Genomic DNA, 19,326 nt, shown 5'->3' with positions numbered 1-19,326 from the left:
TGAGGTATGCAGTCACTGGGTCAAACTTTCGAACCGAAAATATCATTCTTACCGTAGTATTTTGGATGGTCTGCATCTTTTTCGATACAGTTTTTGTACAGCCTGCATAAACACAATTACTGTAATCTAATTTTGATAGCAGTAATATAGTAACATAATAAATGACAGCAGATAAAGACCTGTACGGTCCATCCAGCATGCCCAACAAGATAAACTCATTTTACATAGTATCTGATACTTTATATGTATACCCAAGTTTGATTAGTCCTTGCCATTCTCAGGGCACAGACCGTAGAAGTCTGCCTGCCAGCACTCTTCTTGTACTAAAAGTTCTGAAGCTAATGTCGAAGCCCCTTATAATTTACACTCAAACCCATCCATATCTATTCAGTCACGATCAGGGCGTAGACCGTAGATGTCTGCCCAGCACTGGTTTTGCTTCCCAATTATCGGCGTTGCCACCCAATCTCCGCTAAGATTCCGTGGATCCATAACGCTTGAACTACTAAAATAAATTGAGATAAATCAAAATATGTTATAACCCGCCTTAATTTTTCCAGCAAAGAGAACAAACTTTTAACCAGGAAGTTAACGAGATTCCATGGTTAGCTGACTATCAACCTGTATTCCTAAAATTCAAGCAACTGAATCAAATTGATGAGAATGGTTGTCTATATTAAATACACAATTAATCCAAGAATGGTTCTTCGGAGCTATCAATAAAGTTTAACATATTTTAAAATGTTACCCACTATGTTTGGCAGCTGTTGCAAATGACTTAGAAATCCGTTGCCAAGTGCACACCATGGCATTATTTGTCAATAAGACTATCATAGCCTAGTGTATGCCTACTGCTCCCTTTCCCACCCTACCCTAGGTTAATTTTGGGCCTGAGGTCCCTCCTACAAATTTATTTCTGGCAATGCTACTGGGGAAGACAGGGAGAAAGTGCAATAAGCAAGTTTTTCTTGGGGGGGGGGGGGCAGGGGCAAGGGAAAGTGCAGGACCCAAGGCAGTCATCCTAGGGGTTACCGCAGCAGGGTGAGAAGCAGGGAAGCCAGTGACCAAATCTCACTGTGGATCCTTGTGATCCTGAGCAAGTCACTTACCTGAATGCAACTCACCTTGAGTTGTGGAGGGGCATAATCGAACGGGTATGACCATCTCTAAGGACGCCTGTCTCTAAAGATCTATTAAATAAATCTTTAAGAGGTCCCGCCAGGACCTCTCTGAGCTCCTTCAGTATCCACCTTCAGATTCTCCAGCTGTTTATAAACTCTTTCTTCCGTAAATGGCACAATATCCACTCTATTCCCAGACATTCCCTCGGCAGCCAACCACGGTCCTTCTCCAGGATTTTCCTCCGAATCAAATGTGCTATGATTTTGAGCCATTACTACTACTACTAATCATTTCTATAGCGCTACTAGACATACGCAGCGCTATACACATTATATGCAGGTACTTTCTCTGTCCCTAGAGGGCTCACAATCATTAGCATGCACTAAAAACACTAGCACACCTTTGTGAAAGACCCCCTGAGATTTTTGTACCTGCTGTCTATACTACTGATATATTCCAGTTGCAAGCAGGAAAGCATGAGGGGTGATAGGATATCCATGACAGCTTTTGTGGTCTTCCTTGCTAGTACCCCAACCCTCTCAAGTAAATGTGCATACAGAATCGCCTAGTTAATTGACCCCAGCACCCTTCTCTTCTCATGCTTAACCATAAAGCTTTATCACTAATTTTAAGTAATTATTTATCAACATTTGGTATACTGTCCTTCATGCCAAATAGCCCATCAAGATGACTTACAGATAAATAAAACAACCACCTAGCCACATCAAGAATGGGGGGAGACAGGTAAGCGGGGGCAGAAACAAAGGAAGGGAAGTTTAGCAGCTGGCATCACTTCTCAGGAAATGCAAGATGAAATCTAATTAGCCACCAACACTGTGCTACTGGTACCTGAACATCTGGTCTCCTAGGTCTCCTTGACCTTGACAGATGATATTGTGCACCAATCCCATTAATACAAGGTGTGTAACCTGCCACAGCTACCTGGCTGCATGAGCGACTGTGTTTCTGCTGGAACTTCTAATTGTTACTGTACTTGCAGACTGCCAGAGAGTCCCAGTGGCTAGTTAATCTATCATCATAAAGAACGTGAACTCCCATCCTTCGCTCCCCACTCTTACTGCAGAGTCCCCTCCTCCTTCATGAACCCACAGTGTTGGGAACCAAGGCAATTGTCCAGACCATGACAAGACCTCCCCCCAAGCCTGCCCAAAGCTGAAGGAGCCACAAACTGCTGGTAGGCTTATGGACCCCTACCAAACATTTGCCTTGGACCCCAGCATGGTTTACACCAGCCCTACGGTACATCAAGAGATCAGCCCCTTAGCTGATGGTGCAGAAAAGCATTAATGGTGCCCCTACTGCCCTCAGTGGATATACTACCTGGTGAGAGTAGGGTAGGGACCTGCATTGCTACCTCTACTTTCTGTTGAAAGCTTTGACAAGGTTGTAAGCCCCACAGAGTAGGAGCTATCTCATCTGTACCATACTGTGTACATCTAGTAGAGGGTTAGAATTGATATGTGGTATAGAAACAGAGAAAAATAAAGGCAGATAAAGACCATATGGTCTATCCAGCCTGCCCATCTATTCCATCTACTCTCCCTTTCAATCCCTTAGAGATCCTATGTACTTGTACCAAGCTCTCTTGAATTCAGATACTGTTTTCATCTCCACCACTTCCACTGGGACGCCGTTCCACCAATTCACCACCCTTTCCATGAAGAAGTATTTCCTCAGGTTACTTCTGAGTCTATCCCCTTTCACCTTCATCCTATGCCCCCTCATTCCAGAGCTTCCCTTCAACCAAGACTAACCTCCTGTGCATTTATGCCACGTAGGAATTTAAACATCTCTATTATCTCTCCCGCCTTTCTTCCAAATTATCCATATTGAGATCTTTAAATCTGTCCCCATATGCTGTATGACAACCACTGAGTAACCACTTAGTAACCACCCTCTGGACCCTCTGTTTATATCTTTTTGAAGGTGTGATCTCCAGGATTGTATACAATATTCTAAATGAGATCTCACCAGAGTCTTACACAAGGGTATCATTACCTCCTCTTTACTACTGGCCAGGGGCGTAGCCAGACTTCGACAGGAGGGGTTCCAGAGCCTGAGGTGAGGGGGCACATTTTAGCCCCCGCCTGGCGACGCCCCTGCCCGCCACTGCCAACGTTCACCCCCCCTGCCGCCGCCACGACCCTCTCGACCCCCCTTCCCGCCACCAACCCTCCCCCGCCGCCGTCGTGTACCTTTGCGAAGTCCTCTCCTTAGCCGCGCAGCATTGCTTGCTGAATGATCTGATCAAGTTTCTGTGTGTGCGTCTGACGTCCTGCATGTACAACAGCCGAGGAGAGAACTTCGGCTGGCGGGGGTTGGGGTCCCCCGCCAGGAAAGGTATGCGACGGCAGCGGGGGAGGGTTGGCGGTGGGAAGAGGGGCGAGAGGGTCGCGGCAGGGGGGTCCAGGGCCAAATCTGCTACTGGCCATTGTACCCAAGCATCCTTCTAGCTTTCACCATTACCTTTTCTACCTGTTTGGCCAGAGTCGGTGGCGGGAGGCGGGGATAGTGCTGGGCAGACTTATACGGTTTGTGCCAGAGCCGGTGGTGGGAGGCGGGACTGGTGGTTGGGAGGCAGGGATAGTGCTGGGCAGACTTATACGGTCTGTGCCAGAACCGGTGGTGGGAAACGGGGCTGGTGGTTGGGAGGTGAGGATAGTGCTGGGCAGACTTACACGGTCTGTGCCCTGAAAAGGACAGGTACAAATCAAGGTAAGGTATACACAAAAAGTAGCACGTATGAGTTTATCTTGTTGGGCAGACTGGATGGACCATGCAGGTCTTTTTCTGCCGTCATCTACTATGTTACTATCCAGCTTATAATCGAAAGTGATCGCCGGCCATCTTCCGACACAAATCGGGAGATGGCCAGCGATTTCTTAAAAGCGGCAAAATCGGTATAATCAAAAGCGGCATTTTTGACAGCTTCGCCGCTTTCCCGTTGCTTCGTCGGCGAAAATTCAAGGGGGCGTGTCGATAGATTAGCGAAGTCGGGACATGGGCGGACATGGGCGTGGCTACCAGATGGCCGGCTTTCGCCGATAACTGAAAAAAAAAAGCGGCGTTAAGCAGTATTTCGTCGGCTTTACTTGGTCCTTTTATTTTCACGGCCAAGCCTCAAAAGGTGCTCCAACTGACCAGATGACCACTGGAGGGAATGGGGTATGACCTCCCCATACTCCCCCAGTGGTCACCAATCCCCTTCCAAACTAAAAAAATAAAACTAAAAACCTTTTTTGCCAGCCTGTATGCCAGCCTCAAATGCCGTACCCACCTCCATGACAGCAGAATGTGTTGTATCCTCCGACAGCCTTTCCCTGGTTGCGATGTGGCTCTCGGGTGAGTGTGACACCTTTTCTGTTAGGTGCCCTGCAGAGTCACATTAGCAATGCATTGTGGTGGGTGTAGGGTACTGGGCTCTACTCCCATGGTGCTTTCCCCCCCTGCTAACTGGGTCAGAGTGTGCCCTGTTTTGTTTCCTGTTGTAGTCCATGCGGTAGTGGCCATTTTTGTAAGCTAGTTTTAGTTCCCTTTCCTGTGTTACCCACGTTCTTACCTTGAGTGGTGCTGAAAGAGGGCACTGTACACCATTGTGCCAGCTCTGACCTACTGCTGGTACCAGGGGACTCTTTGCCAGTGGGGCACAACCTCTGATCTGCAGTTAACTGTGAGTAAACGTGGTTATTTCAAGAAAGGACTTTTTCAGAGAGATTAGTCTTCAGGTGTGAACTGATGTGCCAAAGTTATACAGCAGCAATAAGTCCTAGAGGCTGTATGCAGGTTCCTGGAGCAATTTTAGTGGGTGCAGTACATTTGTGGGTAGTGGGTTTGGGGGGGGGGGGGGTTGGGGGGCTCAGCTCCCAAAGTAAGGGAGCTATGCACATTGGAGCTTTTCTGAAGTCCACCGCAGTGACCCCTAGGGTGGCTGGTTGGTGTCCTGGCATGTCAGGGGGGCCAGTGCACTAAAAATGCTGGCTCCTCCCATGGCCAAATGCCTTGAATTTGGCCGGGGTTTGAGATGGCCGACATAACTTTCCATTATCGCTGAAAAACAAACCTGGCCATCTCAAACCCGGCAAACTCCACGGCATTTGGCCGGGCTAAACCGTATTATCGAAAAAAAAGATGGCCAGCCATCTTTTTCGATAATACGGTTCCGGCCAGCTGTAGCGCCACCGCCAACATAGATCGCCGGCGATCTATTTGGCCGGCGACGTTCGATTATGCCCCTCCAAGTTACCTTAAGATCATCACATAAAATCACACCCAAGTCACGTTCCGCTTTCATGTACAAAAGTTCTTCATCCCCTAAACTGTACCATTCCCTTAGGTTTTTGCAGTCCAAATGCATGACCCTGCGTAGAGATGTCGCTTCAGATTACCATCTATGTCTGTAGAGAGTTAGCTGAGCTGATCCTGGCTTAGCATTCTGTATAGTTCTCAGGGTTGGCGTAACCATCAGGCAGTCTAGGCAGTTGTCTAGGGCAGCAGCTTCTGGGAGAGTGGCAAAAAGAACCCCAGCTGTACTCGAGATGAAACAATAGATCCTGATAGGGCCGCCGAGAGGGGGGGACAAGGGGAACAAAATTCCCCGGGCCCGGGCCTCTGGGGGGACCCGGCGCTGCCGCCACAATCCAGGCCGCCTGCCCTCCGTCGCTCCCTGGCATTAAACTTAAGCACCTCACCTTCGAAAGCACAGCAAGCAGCGGCAGACCACTCCTTCCTTCTGTGTCCCGCCCTCGCTTGACGTTACTTCCGCGAGGGCGGGACACGGAAGGAAGGAGTGGTCTGCCACTGCTTGTTGCTGCACTTTCGAAGGTGAGGCGCTGAGAGGGCCCGGTGGCAGGTGGAGGAGGGGGGCCGGCAACCTCGGGTGGGGGGCCCAAGGGGCAGCCTTGTCCCAGGCCTGGCCCAGCCTCTCGGCGGCCCTGGATCCTGACAGCCACACAAACCATCAGCGCATACAGCTACCCACAGGGAGGATGAACTGTTTCCAAACAGCTCATTTAGCTGCATAAGACAGACATTTACTAGGGGAAATAGCTTTTGGAAATGCATAATGTATTTAGAAAGAAAAGTGTAATATTTCAAAGTTTGATGTCTGGTTATGCATTTTTACAGGATTTATACTGGGAGTGGCAATGTTGGAGTTCACATGATTATTGAATTTAAATATGTAAATCTCCAGGTATCTTTAATTGAGGAGGGCATGCAAGACTGCAGAATTGTCTGGGCTCCTAATACCCTCACACCACTACCAGTGGTTACTTCTGAGCTGCAAATCCCATGGATGCTCTAGTGGGGGGGGGGGGGGGGGGAGGGAATAAAACTAAGCCTGGATCAGTTTTCACCTGGCCTGGAGATTGTTGGCACTGCTAACCACTGCCAGATGTTTATTACAGGAACAAGTAGGGAGGGGAATGTTCCACAAATCACTTTCCATCTGCAAAAAAACACAATGGGAAGTTGTGATAAGGTCACGTGGGGCAGGGCCAGGCTGGGACAGTGGTTCACCTAATCCCCACAGAGCTGATAGCGCAACCCCATGAGGTGGAAGATATGGGAGGCGTACAGATCCTGGACTGGAGCCAGTTGGACTGCAAATGCTCAGTTAATGTATGACCAGGACCCCCCTCCCCCCAAGGTGGAAGTGTTCCTTATATAAACCCTTCACAGCACCAACTGCTCAGAAGAGAGAGAAGCAGTTTGAAATCTGTAGATTATGCAAAGAGTGGTGTGTGACTCACACTTGAGGAGGACACAGTTAACCATGTGTATTCCAGTTAGGTCTTCTTGGTATGGTTCTCCCTCTTGCTTATGTATCTACCCCAGAAAGGCGGTATATCAAAACTCATAAACAAACCAACCCATACATTTCTCCTCTAAGGAAACTACCTTTTTTGCTAAATAATAAAGGGGCTGGACTGGGACCTCCCTATGGCAAGCTTTTTAAACTTAACCAGCAGCAATACTAAGTTGAATTACAGTAGAGTGAGTGAATATTCATAGGTCAATATTCAAAGGGTCGGTGCGCCACACCTTGAGTTAGGCCCCAAAGTTGGCCTCTGAAAATTTACTAGGGCTGAGGGCCTACATTTTATGCTAAAGATGTCACTACAAACCTACATTTAGGAGCCTAACATGTGGGTAGCAACTGGGGAAGATTTAGAGGGGGGGTTGCACTGATTTTCAGCAATAAACACCAAAATTAGGAAATATGTCAGACCTAAATTTATGAGCATAATATACACTCCTAAAAGTTAGGCAAATTTTCAGCATAAAACATAGGCTCCCATGTTTGGAACAGAAGACAAATGCAGGAGTTCAACTTTTTTGCATATTGGGCCCTCAGCTGTAGTTCTGGCTGGATATGTGGCACCTGATACCTGAATAAAAATAACTGGTTGTTAATTTACCCGTTCAGTGGGTGTTTCGATACTGACTTCAGGGTGAGCTCCCTGTGCCTGTGTGTAATCCAAGGATGAGCCACAAATTGACACCAATGTCGCCAGCCTCCAGGGCCCCATGGTCTGACATATGATCACATCTTAGCTCCTCTCTGCCCTGTTTCAGCACTCCCCCCACCCCACCCCCAAAAAACTATTCACATCCAAAAACAGAATGAAAAGGGAACACCTCACATCAGAAGCCACCTCTGCTGCCTGCTCCTCCCATCTCACAATCATAGTATGAGAAAAGGCCACACAAGAAGCCAGAATTCTTGTGCATGTTGGTGGGAGACACGAAATAAGGGTCCTGGTATTTCAGTAGAAAAATGAATGCAGTCAAAGAGAATCCTGAGACTCATGTTCTTCTGGCTGAAACAATTCCCCCCCCCCCCCCCCCCCCAAGAGTTCCTTCCCCCCACCTGCCTAAAACCATCTTCCCAGGCAGAGCTCAGGTTCCAGCTGCCTGCTCTGTGCTGTGCTGTGCTGTGTCAGGGGCAGGGGGTGGGGGGAGAAGGGGGAATAGATGGAAAAAGACTTTATCTGACAAGGGAGAGAAGATGTTGACAAGGTCTCTACATTTTCCATATGCCTTGGGCTGCATGCTGAACTTTTTACCCTGTTCTGGGCATGCCTGCATCATGCTGTCTGTTCTTGTACAACTCATCGCCATGGAGACCATGTGTAAACCTATGAAATTGAGTCCTTGCATGTGTACACATGGGTTAAAGTATTATGTGTGTAGATGTATATATGTATCTCAGAAAAAAAATAAACCCCAGAGCATTTTAAAATAAAAAAATGGAACAGGCCAATACAAACTTTATATAAAATCCCTTTGAAAAAAAGTATCTTTACTACTGAAACTGGCTCTCATCAGGGGTTTCTCCTTTGCCCATTGGCTTTTACAGTAGTCCTTTTTGTCTTAGGGAAAATAGAGCTACAAGTTCATGTACACAGAGGGGTAACACCAGGATTGAATCTGAGGTCTCCAAAGACAACTGCAGACACACATCTGGTTTATTACTCAGCTGAAAAGTCATCTCAGTGTTCCTGTTGCCACCATGAACTGCAATGCTGCAAACCTTCAAAAAGGCGGTAAATAAATCCTAATAAATAAATAAATAAATAAAAATTCCTGGGCATCTGGACAGACAGGCCCTTGGCTCTGGGGAACGGGTTGTCAAACCCTGACAACCCGATGAAGGAACCAGGGAGGTCCAGGCACAGGAGTGCTGCTGTGGAAAGGCTGAGCAAAGGAAGCAAGAGAGCCTGAAAAAGGGAGAGTATAGAAAAGCAAAAAGAAAAAGAACAAAGAAACATAAAACCTACAAAACCAAATTACAAAAGAGCAAAAATCAAGCTTTTGGCCATGTGCATGCCACTCATCAGATGAAAGTTTGGCTCTGGCTGAAGCTTTACTATTTCATAAAAGTAGAGGAGTGTGGTAGCCGTGTTAGTCCACTCAAGGTTATCAATAGAAATCAAACAAAATAAAACATAGAAAAGAAAATAAGATGATACCTTTTTTATTGGACATAACTTAATACATTTCTTGATTAGCTTTCGAAGGTTGCCCTTCTTAGTCAGATCGGAAATAAGCAAATGTGCTAGCTGACAGTGTATATAAGTGAAAACATTCAAGCATTACTATGACAGTCTGGGGTTCCTAGCCCATTATAAACCATAAAGCTGTATGTCTCTGTTGATCACCCCACCTCTCACCTATCCACACCCATCCTGTTAGAATATCAATGATATGCTTTGATGTCCCCATGCATACCTCCGACCCACCCCCATCCTTCCACCCTGTCAGACTGTCATAGTAATGCTTGAATGTTTTCACTTATATACACTGTCAGCTAGCACATTTGCTTATTTCCGATCTGACGAAGAAGGGCAACCTTCGAAAGCTAATCAAGAAATGTATTAAGTTATGTCCAATAAAAAAGGTATCATCTTATTTTCTTTTCCATGTTTTATTTTGTTTGATTTCTATTGATAACCTATTTCATAAAAGAAACCCTTGAAAACGTATTTTCCAGATCTGTCTGCCAACTCAATAAGGGGCCTTCTATTAGATTGTAAGCTCTTTGAGCAGGGACTGTCTTTCTTCTATGTTTGTGCAGCGCTGCGTACGCCTTGTAGCGCTATAGAAATGCTAAATAGTAGTAGTAGTTTTTACTACAGTGCATTATATGCTAGCGCACACCTAAGACAGCTAAAAATGGAGTACCATGGAACATGCTCAGGCACCCTGTAGTAACTTCCAAATGTGCGTGCACTAAAATATTTTTTGGGAGGGGGCGTCAGTGGCAGAGTGTGGGCATTCCTGTGCGAACCAGTTAGCACATCATTACTGCACGCTAGCTGGTTAGCACACAAATAACCCGTGAACCCTTACTGTCTACAAAACAGGTGGTAGTAAGTGCTTATGTGATAATTTTACAAAATGGTCATGTGCTAATAGCAATAATTAGCACATGGCCATTAATACAAAAAATAGAAAAAAAAGGCATTTTTACAGCTATGGTAAAAATGGCCTCAGTGTGCAGGAAAGGTCAGTATACGGGGACACTGAGGCCACATTTTACTGCAGCTTAGTAAAAGCAGCCCTAAGTTATTAACCAAAATTTTGTTATAAGATTATATACAGTAACATAGTAGATGATGGCAGATAAAGACCTGTATGGTCCATCCAGTCTGCCCAACAAGATAAAACTCATTACATAAGATATTGTGTGATATTTCATATGTATACCTGATCTTGATTTGTTTTTGCCATTTTCAGGGCATAGACCGTAGAAGTCTGCCCAGCACCGGCTTTCCTACCTAATCTCCACTAAACTTCTGAGGATTCTTCTAAACAGGATTCCTTTGTTTTTATCCCACACATTTTTGAATTCCGTTACCGTTTGCATCTCCACCACTGCCTGCGGAAGGGCATTCCAGGTATCTACCACCCTCTCGATGGAAAAATACTTTCTGACATTATTCCCGAGTCAGCCCCCTTTCAACCTCAATTCATGTCCTCTTGTTCTAGCACCTTCCTGTCTCTGGAAAATGTTTGTTTGCAGATTAATACCTTTCAAATATCTGAACGTCTGTATCATATCACCCCTGTTTCTCCTTTCCTCCAGGGTACACATATTTAGGTCAGCAAGCTTAAGACTTAAAGCCAAAATCTCCCATCTATGTCTTGCTACGTAAACCCCATACCATTTTCGTCTCTTTTCTTTAAGTCGCTTCAAGTCAACTTCTCTATCCCACTACTGGAAAGAGACAATGGATGATTGGAGGAGCAGACTGGACCTCCGAGAGATGTTGGAAGCCCATGCTACGCACATCAGAACACGTGGTACATGAATACTCCTGGCACCAAAACGTTAAATACGAGACCCTTTGAGGAAATACATCGTAGTGTGATCTTTACCCTCAAACACTCTGTGGGGGCTCCAGAGGAAGACATGCTTTATTTAAGCTTGGGACAAGGAGAATTTTTTTCACACTACATCATTGATTCTTTATTTCCAAAAAATCACATTGCACCAGAAATATTTTACAAAAGTAAAAACCAAACATTTAGAAATCAGGCAGATGAAACACAGAACATGTGGCTCATATAGGCTGAGAGCAAAACACACACACACACCCAAAAAACACACACACACACACACACACACACACAAGCATTTGCTGATCAAGTTTTATGAAAATTCTCTCTTTTTTAAAAAAAAACTTTTTATACTTGTTATTTCAGTTCAGCACGAAGGAGGGGGAAGAGGGTACAGGGTATTTTTAAATGTATTTGCTTATCATTAATTTACACTTTGCCACTCCCTCAAATAAAAAAGGTAGTTCTCTTCCCCTCCTTCCCCTGAAGCATACTGGGACCAAAGCTTACTGGTAAAGCTTTGTCCTCCAGAATCGATGAATCATTTTCTCAAAAAGGCTCATTTGGTATTAGAATTGCTTTTTTTGACTTTTTTTTTTTTTTTTAGCAGTAATGAAGAACAGAATTGAATTAGTATTAATGGAAAAACGATTTCAAATTCACTATTTTTGCCTCTCTACGTAAGGAAGGTCTGCTGGGATCTGTCTGCTTACAGGTGGTTTTAGTGGAGGGGCTGAGCCTTGTTTGCTCCTCTCTACATAACCTTTTCCCCCCACCCTATTCACACTGCAGAAATTTCACAGACTGTTTTGAAACACATTCACACAGGTCACACTAGCGCTTCATAGAACAGAAGCAGCTTAGAAATAGTTTGTTTTTCTTTTGAAACAAACAAAAAAGGTTCCATAAAAAGTGCAAAGAAACTGAACTTGAGCCTGGACAAAGAGTCTCTGGTTTAATTTTCAAAGTCATGGTTTGCCCAGGGCAGCACTGAACACAAGCTTCTTCTGAGCTTTGGGGTCCAGCAGGCGATAAAGCGAAGACCCTCTTCAACTTCTCCTTAACAGATGCACCTGAGATGGGTTCAAAACCTGCCTTCACTGGCAGTCTATTTCTACCAATGCATGGCACAGACGGGTATGTGCAAAGTTCATAACAAGACCAATTCCAGTGGGTTAACCAAAAAGTAAGGTTTGGCCATAATTAGAACTCCGACTCAGAGGAAATCGAGGCCCTGCCATGTGGAGGTGGAAGGAGATGTCAAAGTCAGAAAGGGTTAACGGGAAGCATTACTGAGATTCTCACTCTGCAGGGCTGGCTCAACCGCTAGACTAACTAGGTGGTCACCTGGGACAGCAGCAGAGAGCAACTATAGTCATTAGGATAAGTTCTGACTATCACTTTAACTAATATTTGCAATATTTTACCAGCAGGACGGGTGGGCAGTTCTCAAACAGCCACTTTACTAGGTAAATGGAAATTGCCCTCATTATATAATATATAAAACAAAGCTGCATATTTAAAAAGGATGATGCTCAGTTATGCGGTTTCACAGAAATGTTATAGGAGGAGGGTTTGTTATGATTGTTCTGCTTATCAAGACCTATTTGGGGGCAGGGAGGGGAGTGAAGCACTAAGAGTTTGAAAGTTGAGACAGGTGCAAGACTGAATCTAGGGTACCTAGTACCTTAATTTTGCCCTGAGATACTAGTTAAGGCTGGAGAATGGGAAGAACCACCCCCATACCTTCAACACCCCCTACCCACCTGGCCTAAGAACATCTGGCATAGCTTAGCCTGAAAACGGTCACTGCAGCTTGAAGGGGGTGGGGGGGAAATAAAGAAATCCACAGCCTCTCCCCTCCAACAATTCAATAGCAACCTCTCAATTCTTAAGGCAGGCTCCAATACTCCTTTAGAAAAACTATATCTGGTCAGTTTGAGACAGCAACCAGGGGAGAGGAGTTGGGGGATGCGCAGTAGAAGGTATTTCACTTTTGTACCCTCCCAGTTCACACCTGGCCTTGCACAAGCACACATGAAACCTCTCAAGTACCTCTCCAAGCTAGGACCGTCTCCATAGTGGTCAGGGTTCAGGGTCCATCGGAGCTACAATGCACTCCAACACCAGAAATGAACAAAGATAGTGGTTCCCAAACCTGGCCCTGGAGGAACCCAAGCCAGTCAGGTTTTCAGGATATCCACAATGAATATTCATTAGAGAGATTTTCATGCAGTAGAGGCAGTGCATGCAAATCTCTGTGATGAACATTAAATTGTGGATATCCTGAAAATCTGACTGGCTGGGGTGCCTCCAGGACCAGGTCTGGGAACCACAAAGAGCTAAAGCAGGGCCCCATCCCTGATGAACCAGCAGAGTTCTTGTCAAATAGGATGAGTCAACCATAGCAAAAGGCAGGTGGAGATATGGGTTAACAAGAGACCAGAGGGACTTCACATAGGGCCATCTCCAGCAAAGAGCAGTCTCTCCCCTCACAATGTCGCCATGGTCCCTGATTCAAAGAGTCAAACCACAAATCAAGCATACATTAGTTTGATACCCCCATCACTTCCAGCGTGTTCCTTCTCAAGTTTGATAAAGTTTGTTGAGGTATCCGTTCACCAGCTGAGTCATGTCAAAACTAAAATAAAATTTAAAATATGTAAGAAGAAAACAAAAACACATTTTAGTGTTCTAGCTGTCAAATGAATCTGCTAGTGGATGCAGACATATTTTTTCCACCAGGCTTTGGAAAGAGTTCGCATCTTGTTGGCCGTTTTCACCTTCCTGTTTTTAGCGGCTTTCAGGTCAGAAAACCGCAGGCCGGAGAGAATGGACATGTCAAAGACGTCCTTGAGGTTCTTCTGGGTGAGCGCCGAACACTCCACATAGCCCACTGCCCCAATTTTCTCAGCCAGTGCGTGAGCGGCTGCTGCAGGAACTGGCTTCTCCCGATGTCTGGCTAGCTCAATCAGGACTTTCACATCCCCTCTCAGGTCACACTGAGTCCCCACCAGCACCACAGGGGCTGAGGGACAGTGCTGCCGGATCTCCGGCATCCATTTCTCTGAGATATTCAGAAAAGATGAAGGACCAACTACACTGAAGCAGAGCATGAAAACATCTGCTTTGGGGTAGCAGAAACGCCTCAGCTTGTCAAATTCATCCTGGAAAAGAAGAAAGCAGAGTACATGAGATGAGAGTCTTGATGAGGATCAGAACAGCAATACCCTTCTGCTACACCTGGTTTTTTTTAATGGTTGAAATGACTCAGCAGGAGAAACATAACGGAACTCTTCTTAAAAAAACACAGAATAAAAAAGGGGGAATCTTAACTACTTACAGTTAGACACTGATTTAAAGGCAGCAGGGGACAGGTTAAATGAAGGGCTGGATTTACACCCCCTCCCCCCAGAACATTCCATTATTTATCATTTTAACTAACAGGTTGATCCAGTCCTGGTTTTCCATGAATTTGCAGTTCTACTTTGGACATAAGTCCAATAAGAGTGTGTGTGTGTGTGTGTGTGGGGGGGGGGGGGGGGGGGGGGGGGGTAAACAAGGGCACATCATCCTTCTGCTACAAAAATAAATAGGGAGACAGATGTTGACCCACCTAGCCTGCTGTGCACCTACAAACCGCAGCATCTTGCCATTGTTGTAAGGCTGATATTTTTTGACACAGTCAAAAAGGAAAAAAAGAAGGGATGGGGAAATTTTCAGAGAAAACCGTCTCCTCCCTGCAGCCACCATGCCTTTGTCTGAATGTATTATTATCTGATGTGCTCAGTAGCTCATACCTGTCCTGCCGTGTCACATAACTGGAGTCGCACTGGGATTTCGTCCACCTGGACCACAGCTGTTAAAGACAAAAAAAATATTAAAAAGTAAAAATGGATGCTATGGCAGAATCAATGGAGGTGGGGTGAGGGGCATCCAGTGCATATGGTTTGGAATCTGGAGCCCACCCTGGTTAATGGTGTTTTGGGATTTTTGCCCGTAGACCAGTGGTTCTCAAACTTGTTCTGGGGGACCATCAGCCAAACGGGTTTTCAGGATACCCCTACCCACAAGAGAGATTCCCATATAATAGAGGTGACAGGCAGGCAAATCTGTCTCATGCATATTCATCTGTGTGATTATAATGAATATGCACGAGCCAGATTTGCCTGCCTGTCACCTCCATTATATGCAACTCTCTCTTGTGCATTCTCATTAGGGGTATCCTGAAAACCCGACTGGCTGATGGTCCTCCGGAAGAGGTTTGAGAACCACTGCCTTAGCCGAATCTCACATTCTCTAGTGCAGAGGTTCTCAACCCAGTCAGGTTTTCAGGATAGCCACAATGAATATGCATGAGATTCGCATTACTACTACTACTACTTAACATTTCTAAAGCGCTACTAGGGTTATGCAGCGCTGTACAATTTAACATAGAGGGATGGTCCCTGCTCAAGGAGCTTACAATCTATTCCATACAGCAGTGGTTTTCAAGCCAGTCCTCATGGAACACCTGGCCAGTTGGGTTTTCAGGATTCTCACAATGAATATGCATGAGAGATATTTGCATGCAGTAGAGGATGTGCATGCTAATACATCTCATGCATATTCATTGTGGGTACCCTGAAAACCTGACTGGCTGGGTTGAGAACCTCTGGGTTAGTGGAACCATGGAGGGAGAGAAACAAATGAAACCTGCCACCTTGTGATTTCAAGTAACAACACAACCCCCCCCCCCCCCCCCCCCTCTTCATCAAAACTGCACACATACTAAAACTTCCATTGAACTAAATTACAATTCCACCAGGTTATGGCCACTTACACAAGACTCTTCCTCCCTCCCTGTATTCCAATGGATGTCATTGGCTCACTAGGGTAGAAACCTCACCTGGAAGCTATACATATGCAATGAGGGCTGCAAGGCCCAAGGTTAGTGGCAGGGGCAGAGCTGAAGCCAAACTTAAGGTATTAGAGGCAGTGAGTCACTTCTTCCTGCAGCTTTTTCATCTCAGTTGTTTTTTTGTTTGTTTTATTTTTAGAATATTTGTGTTTGCCGTTCACTATTTAAGAAATTTATTGAAAATAAATGAATCCAAAAAGGGGTTGGCTGTGATTATGGAAATTCAATGTAAGAATTAGAAAGGCCCAAAAAGTCAAGCTAACTAAACTGAAAAGCCTTTAATTAAAAAAAAAAAACAAAAAAAAGAGGGGGGTTCAGGAATGAATGCTTGAAGTGGAGGAGGGAAAGAAGGGGTTAAGTACCTCAAGTTAACATGAAATTTGAGAATAAAGGCTTTGTCAGTAAAAGGAAGTGTCTTCTGCTAGTTTCCTTGAAGTGTAGTAGCAGGTGCATCACTTTAACCCCATTATTTTTATTTATTTATTTATAGCATTTGTATCCCACATTTCCCCACCAATTTGCAGGCTCAATGTGGCTTACATTTGCCGTAATGGCGATTGCCATTTCCGGTTAACAGAATTACAAATGGTATTGCATTAAGGTGCGTACATACATGGTAAAGAATAATACATTTTGGTATTGCATATAAGTAAGTGCCTGAGTGGTAGATTGGATTGTACCATATATATGTTATGTCATCAATTACAGAAAGATCGTTTTTGACATAAGGATTAAAGTGGTATTGCATAAGGTGCGTACATACATGGTAAAGTAGAATACGTTATAGTATTGCATATAAGTTCCTGAGTAATAGATTGGATTGTAGCATATGTTGAGTCATCAATTATTGAGAAAACATTTTAGACATTAGGATTAAAGTGGTAGTGCTTGTTCATTAATAGCAGTGAGGTTAGTAGTCAGTCAAGTGATAAGAGTTCTGTCTAGTTCGGTGATCAGTCTTGTTATTTAGAGATTAGGATGGTTGTTTATGGTATGCCTTCTTGAACAGGTCAGTTTTCAGTAGCCTTCTAGTACCTTCTAAGATATAGCCATTCACAATATTACATCGCCAAAGAGGCAAGCCTCTTCGAATTCCCCCATAGCTGTACAGTGCTTGGCAAAAATTAAGGATCCCAATTAAAGAACTCCCTCACCCCCATTTTTTTCAGCCCCGCCTGTCCTTTCTCTGGCCCCAGTTCCAGGTCACCCCTTAAGAATTTGGGAGTTCGCCCCTAGCAGAGCCAAGAGCCCATTAGGGAGATTAGAAGGGGAGCATATTTTATTACAGGCAGGCTCGTGTATAGTAATTGCATAACCAATCAGGAGGACAGTAACTGTTAAACCCAAGAAGTCCGAAGATTTTACAGGAGCTCGATCCGTCCCTTCCACTTCTCCTAATGGCTGGGTTTCAGAGGTTCAAGCAGGGGGTGGGGGGATTTGTGCTGATCTTCCACTTTCCAAGGCCTTTTCTTGAGAGGCTGTTCTACTTGTCTCTCTGACTGATCGGTTTGCTGTGCTCCATAAAAATGTTAGTTTTGTAACAGTGCCCTGGAGGGAGGGAAGGAAGGCAGGCGCCGCTCCCAAGAGAACATCCCTGACGCTCTTTCTAACGACTGATCACAGTCAGATCCGATGGGCGCTGAGACGTGCAAAAGACCAGACGGCTACTAGATTTCCATTAAAGGATTTGCTGCCCCTACTCACAGTGTACGTGGGGGAGGTGATCATGGGAAAGAGAAGTGGGGGGGGGGGGGGATCATTACCAGTAATCGTGAGCAATCTGAAGCACACACCCCCTCCCGAACCTTGGCCTATAAGGTTTTCAATGGACACAGCACTTTTGACCCCTAATGTAAGCAGACAGCGAGAAACGAGGGCATTAACCCCAGTTCCCACGCCTGATCCTCCGCTCTCTCCTTTGGTCTCCCTCCCAGTCGAAAGCAATTCAACGAGGTTTTCTTATACCAATGGATCAAATGCTGAAAAAAGTAAAGCGTATTCCCCTTCCCCACCAAGCTAGAAAACATCCACCAGAGTGGAGGTAGACTGCAGTGCTGCTCTGCCTCCTTGCACCTTACCTGAGAAGTCGTCAAAGGCAGTGGGGATATAGCGAGTGGGGTAACCATTAGTGGTGTAGCTGACCAGGAGGCTGGTTTTGCCCACTGCCCCGTCCCCTAGTAAGACACATTTTAGCTTCCTCTCCTGGGCGCTGGGCAAGGGCTTGGGCTGGTGAGGAGGCACCGGAGGGGCGAAGTGAACAGCCCTGTAATCTATCATCAAGTCCTGAGGAGGCATGGCAAGATCCTATATTCTCCCCGCAAAAAAAATTAAACTCCCCTCCAAGGCTCCAACCAGGTCCACAGCCAAAAAGCACGCACTCTTCCCCCCTCCCCCCAAAACAGCAGCAGAGGTCCAACTGGAAGAAAATAAATGGGGGAGGGGGAGAGCCTGTCACTTGCAGCGCAAGCAAGTCAGCTTTCTCCACCCCGGCTTTTATGCAGAAGAGAAACTGCTAAAGGTTTTATCTCGGCGACGATCATTCAGCCTCCAAAGTCCAATCCACATCAGCAGCCAGCAAAGCAAGATCAGAGCACAGCAGCTCACTTGCGCAGCAGCGGCACTCTTAAATGCACACTTCACCCCCTCCTGCTCCGCCCCTTTCTCCTCAGGCAGAGGAGGTGGGGCTTGCGGGAAGGAGAAGGTGTGGTTTAGGAATAGGGGCGGAGTCTATCTATCTACTTTTCCTCTGATGATTCTTGCTCTTCTGATAAAACCATTCAGGTCAGATGCAAACGAATTAAAGAGTTTCTGTGAAATCTACGTTCTAGCAGTTCCTTTTTTAATGTGTACTAATCGAAGGAGGTTTCACTTTCCAACTTCTATTTCTTTTTCAGTGCAGGACTATGAAATGGGTTTTTTTTCCCTGTTTGGAGTTAATTTAATAATAATATTCTGCCCTTTAGGCAGGACATAGGAGGGGAATACAGTAATTACACAGCTCTGTACAGTTACAGGGCAAGTACTAGTGCAATTGTGGGCTATATAGTGGACAACCCAGAATATTTTTACACCCCCCCCCCCCCTGCTTCTTTGGCTAGTGGGCAGGGCAGGTCCCTATGGGAACCTCAGCTTTACACCCTCTCTCAGTTAAGTTTCAAATCTTGCCTTACCAATCTATTACATTTCTTTGAAGGTGTCACGTCTGTGGCCTTGACCACCCTCAGCCTTACCTTCTTTCTGGGGGTCAGCAGCAGGGTTGCCAGGTGGAAATTTTTTTTCCAGCTCAATCCAGCCCAAAAAACAGCCCAAAACCCGCCCAAACACAAACCCTGCCCCTGACACCCCCACCCCCGCGTCATCACCCCCGCCCCGCCGTCATCAACCCCGCCCCCGCCGTCACCGGCCCCGCCTCCCACGTCATCGGCCCCGCCTCCCCGTCA

At 45.7% G+C, this 19,326-nt stretch overlaps 1 protein-coding gene across 1 annotated transcript; it reads right to left on the bottom strand.

Moving 5' to 3' along the window:
* Nucleotides 1-13,252: 13,252 nt before the first annotated feature.
* On the bottom strand, nt 13,253-18,500 carry LOC115480606 (rho-related GTP-binding protein RhoU-like). The gene is made up of 3 exons (XM_030219413.1): nt 17,965-18,500; nt 14,787-14,845; nt 13,253-14,153 (listed from the first exon to the last, which is right to left on the bottom strand). Exons 1-3 carry the CDS (start codon nt 18,179-18,181, stop codon nt 13,701-13,703), a joined length of 729 nt encoding a protein of 242 aa, XP_030075273.1. The 5' UTR covers nt 18,182-18,500; the 3' UTR covers nt 13,253-13,700.
* Nucleotides 18,501-19,326: the final 826 nt, after the last annotated feature.

Source organism: Microcaecilia unicolor, chromosome 11 (assembly GCF_901765095.1).
Source record: "Microcaecilia unicolor chromosome 11, aMicUni1.1, whole genome shotgun sequence".
Classification (NCBI taxonomy): domain Eukaryota; kingdom Metazoa; phylum Chordata; class Amphibia; order Gymnophiona; family Siphonopidae; genus Microcaecilia; species Microcaecilia unicolor.
The sequence above is the reverse complement of the archived record's forward strand: the minus strand, read 5'-3'. Positions and strand labels throughout refer to the sequence as shown.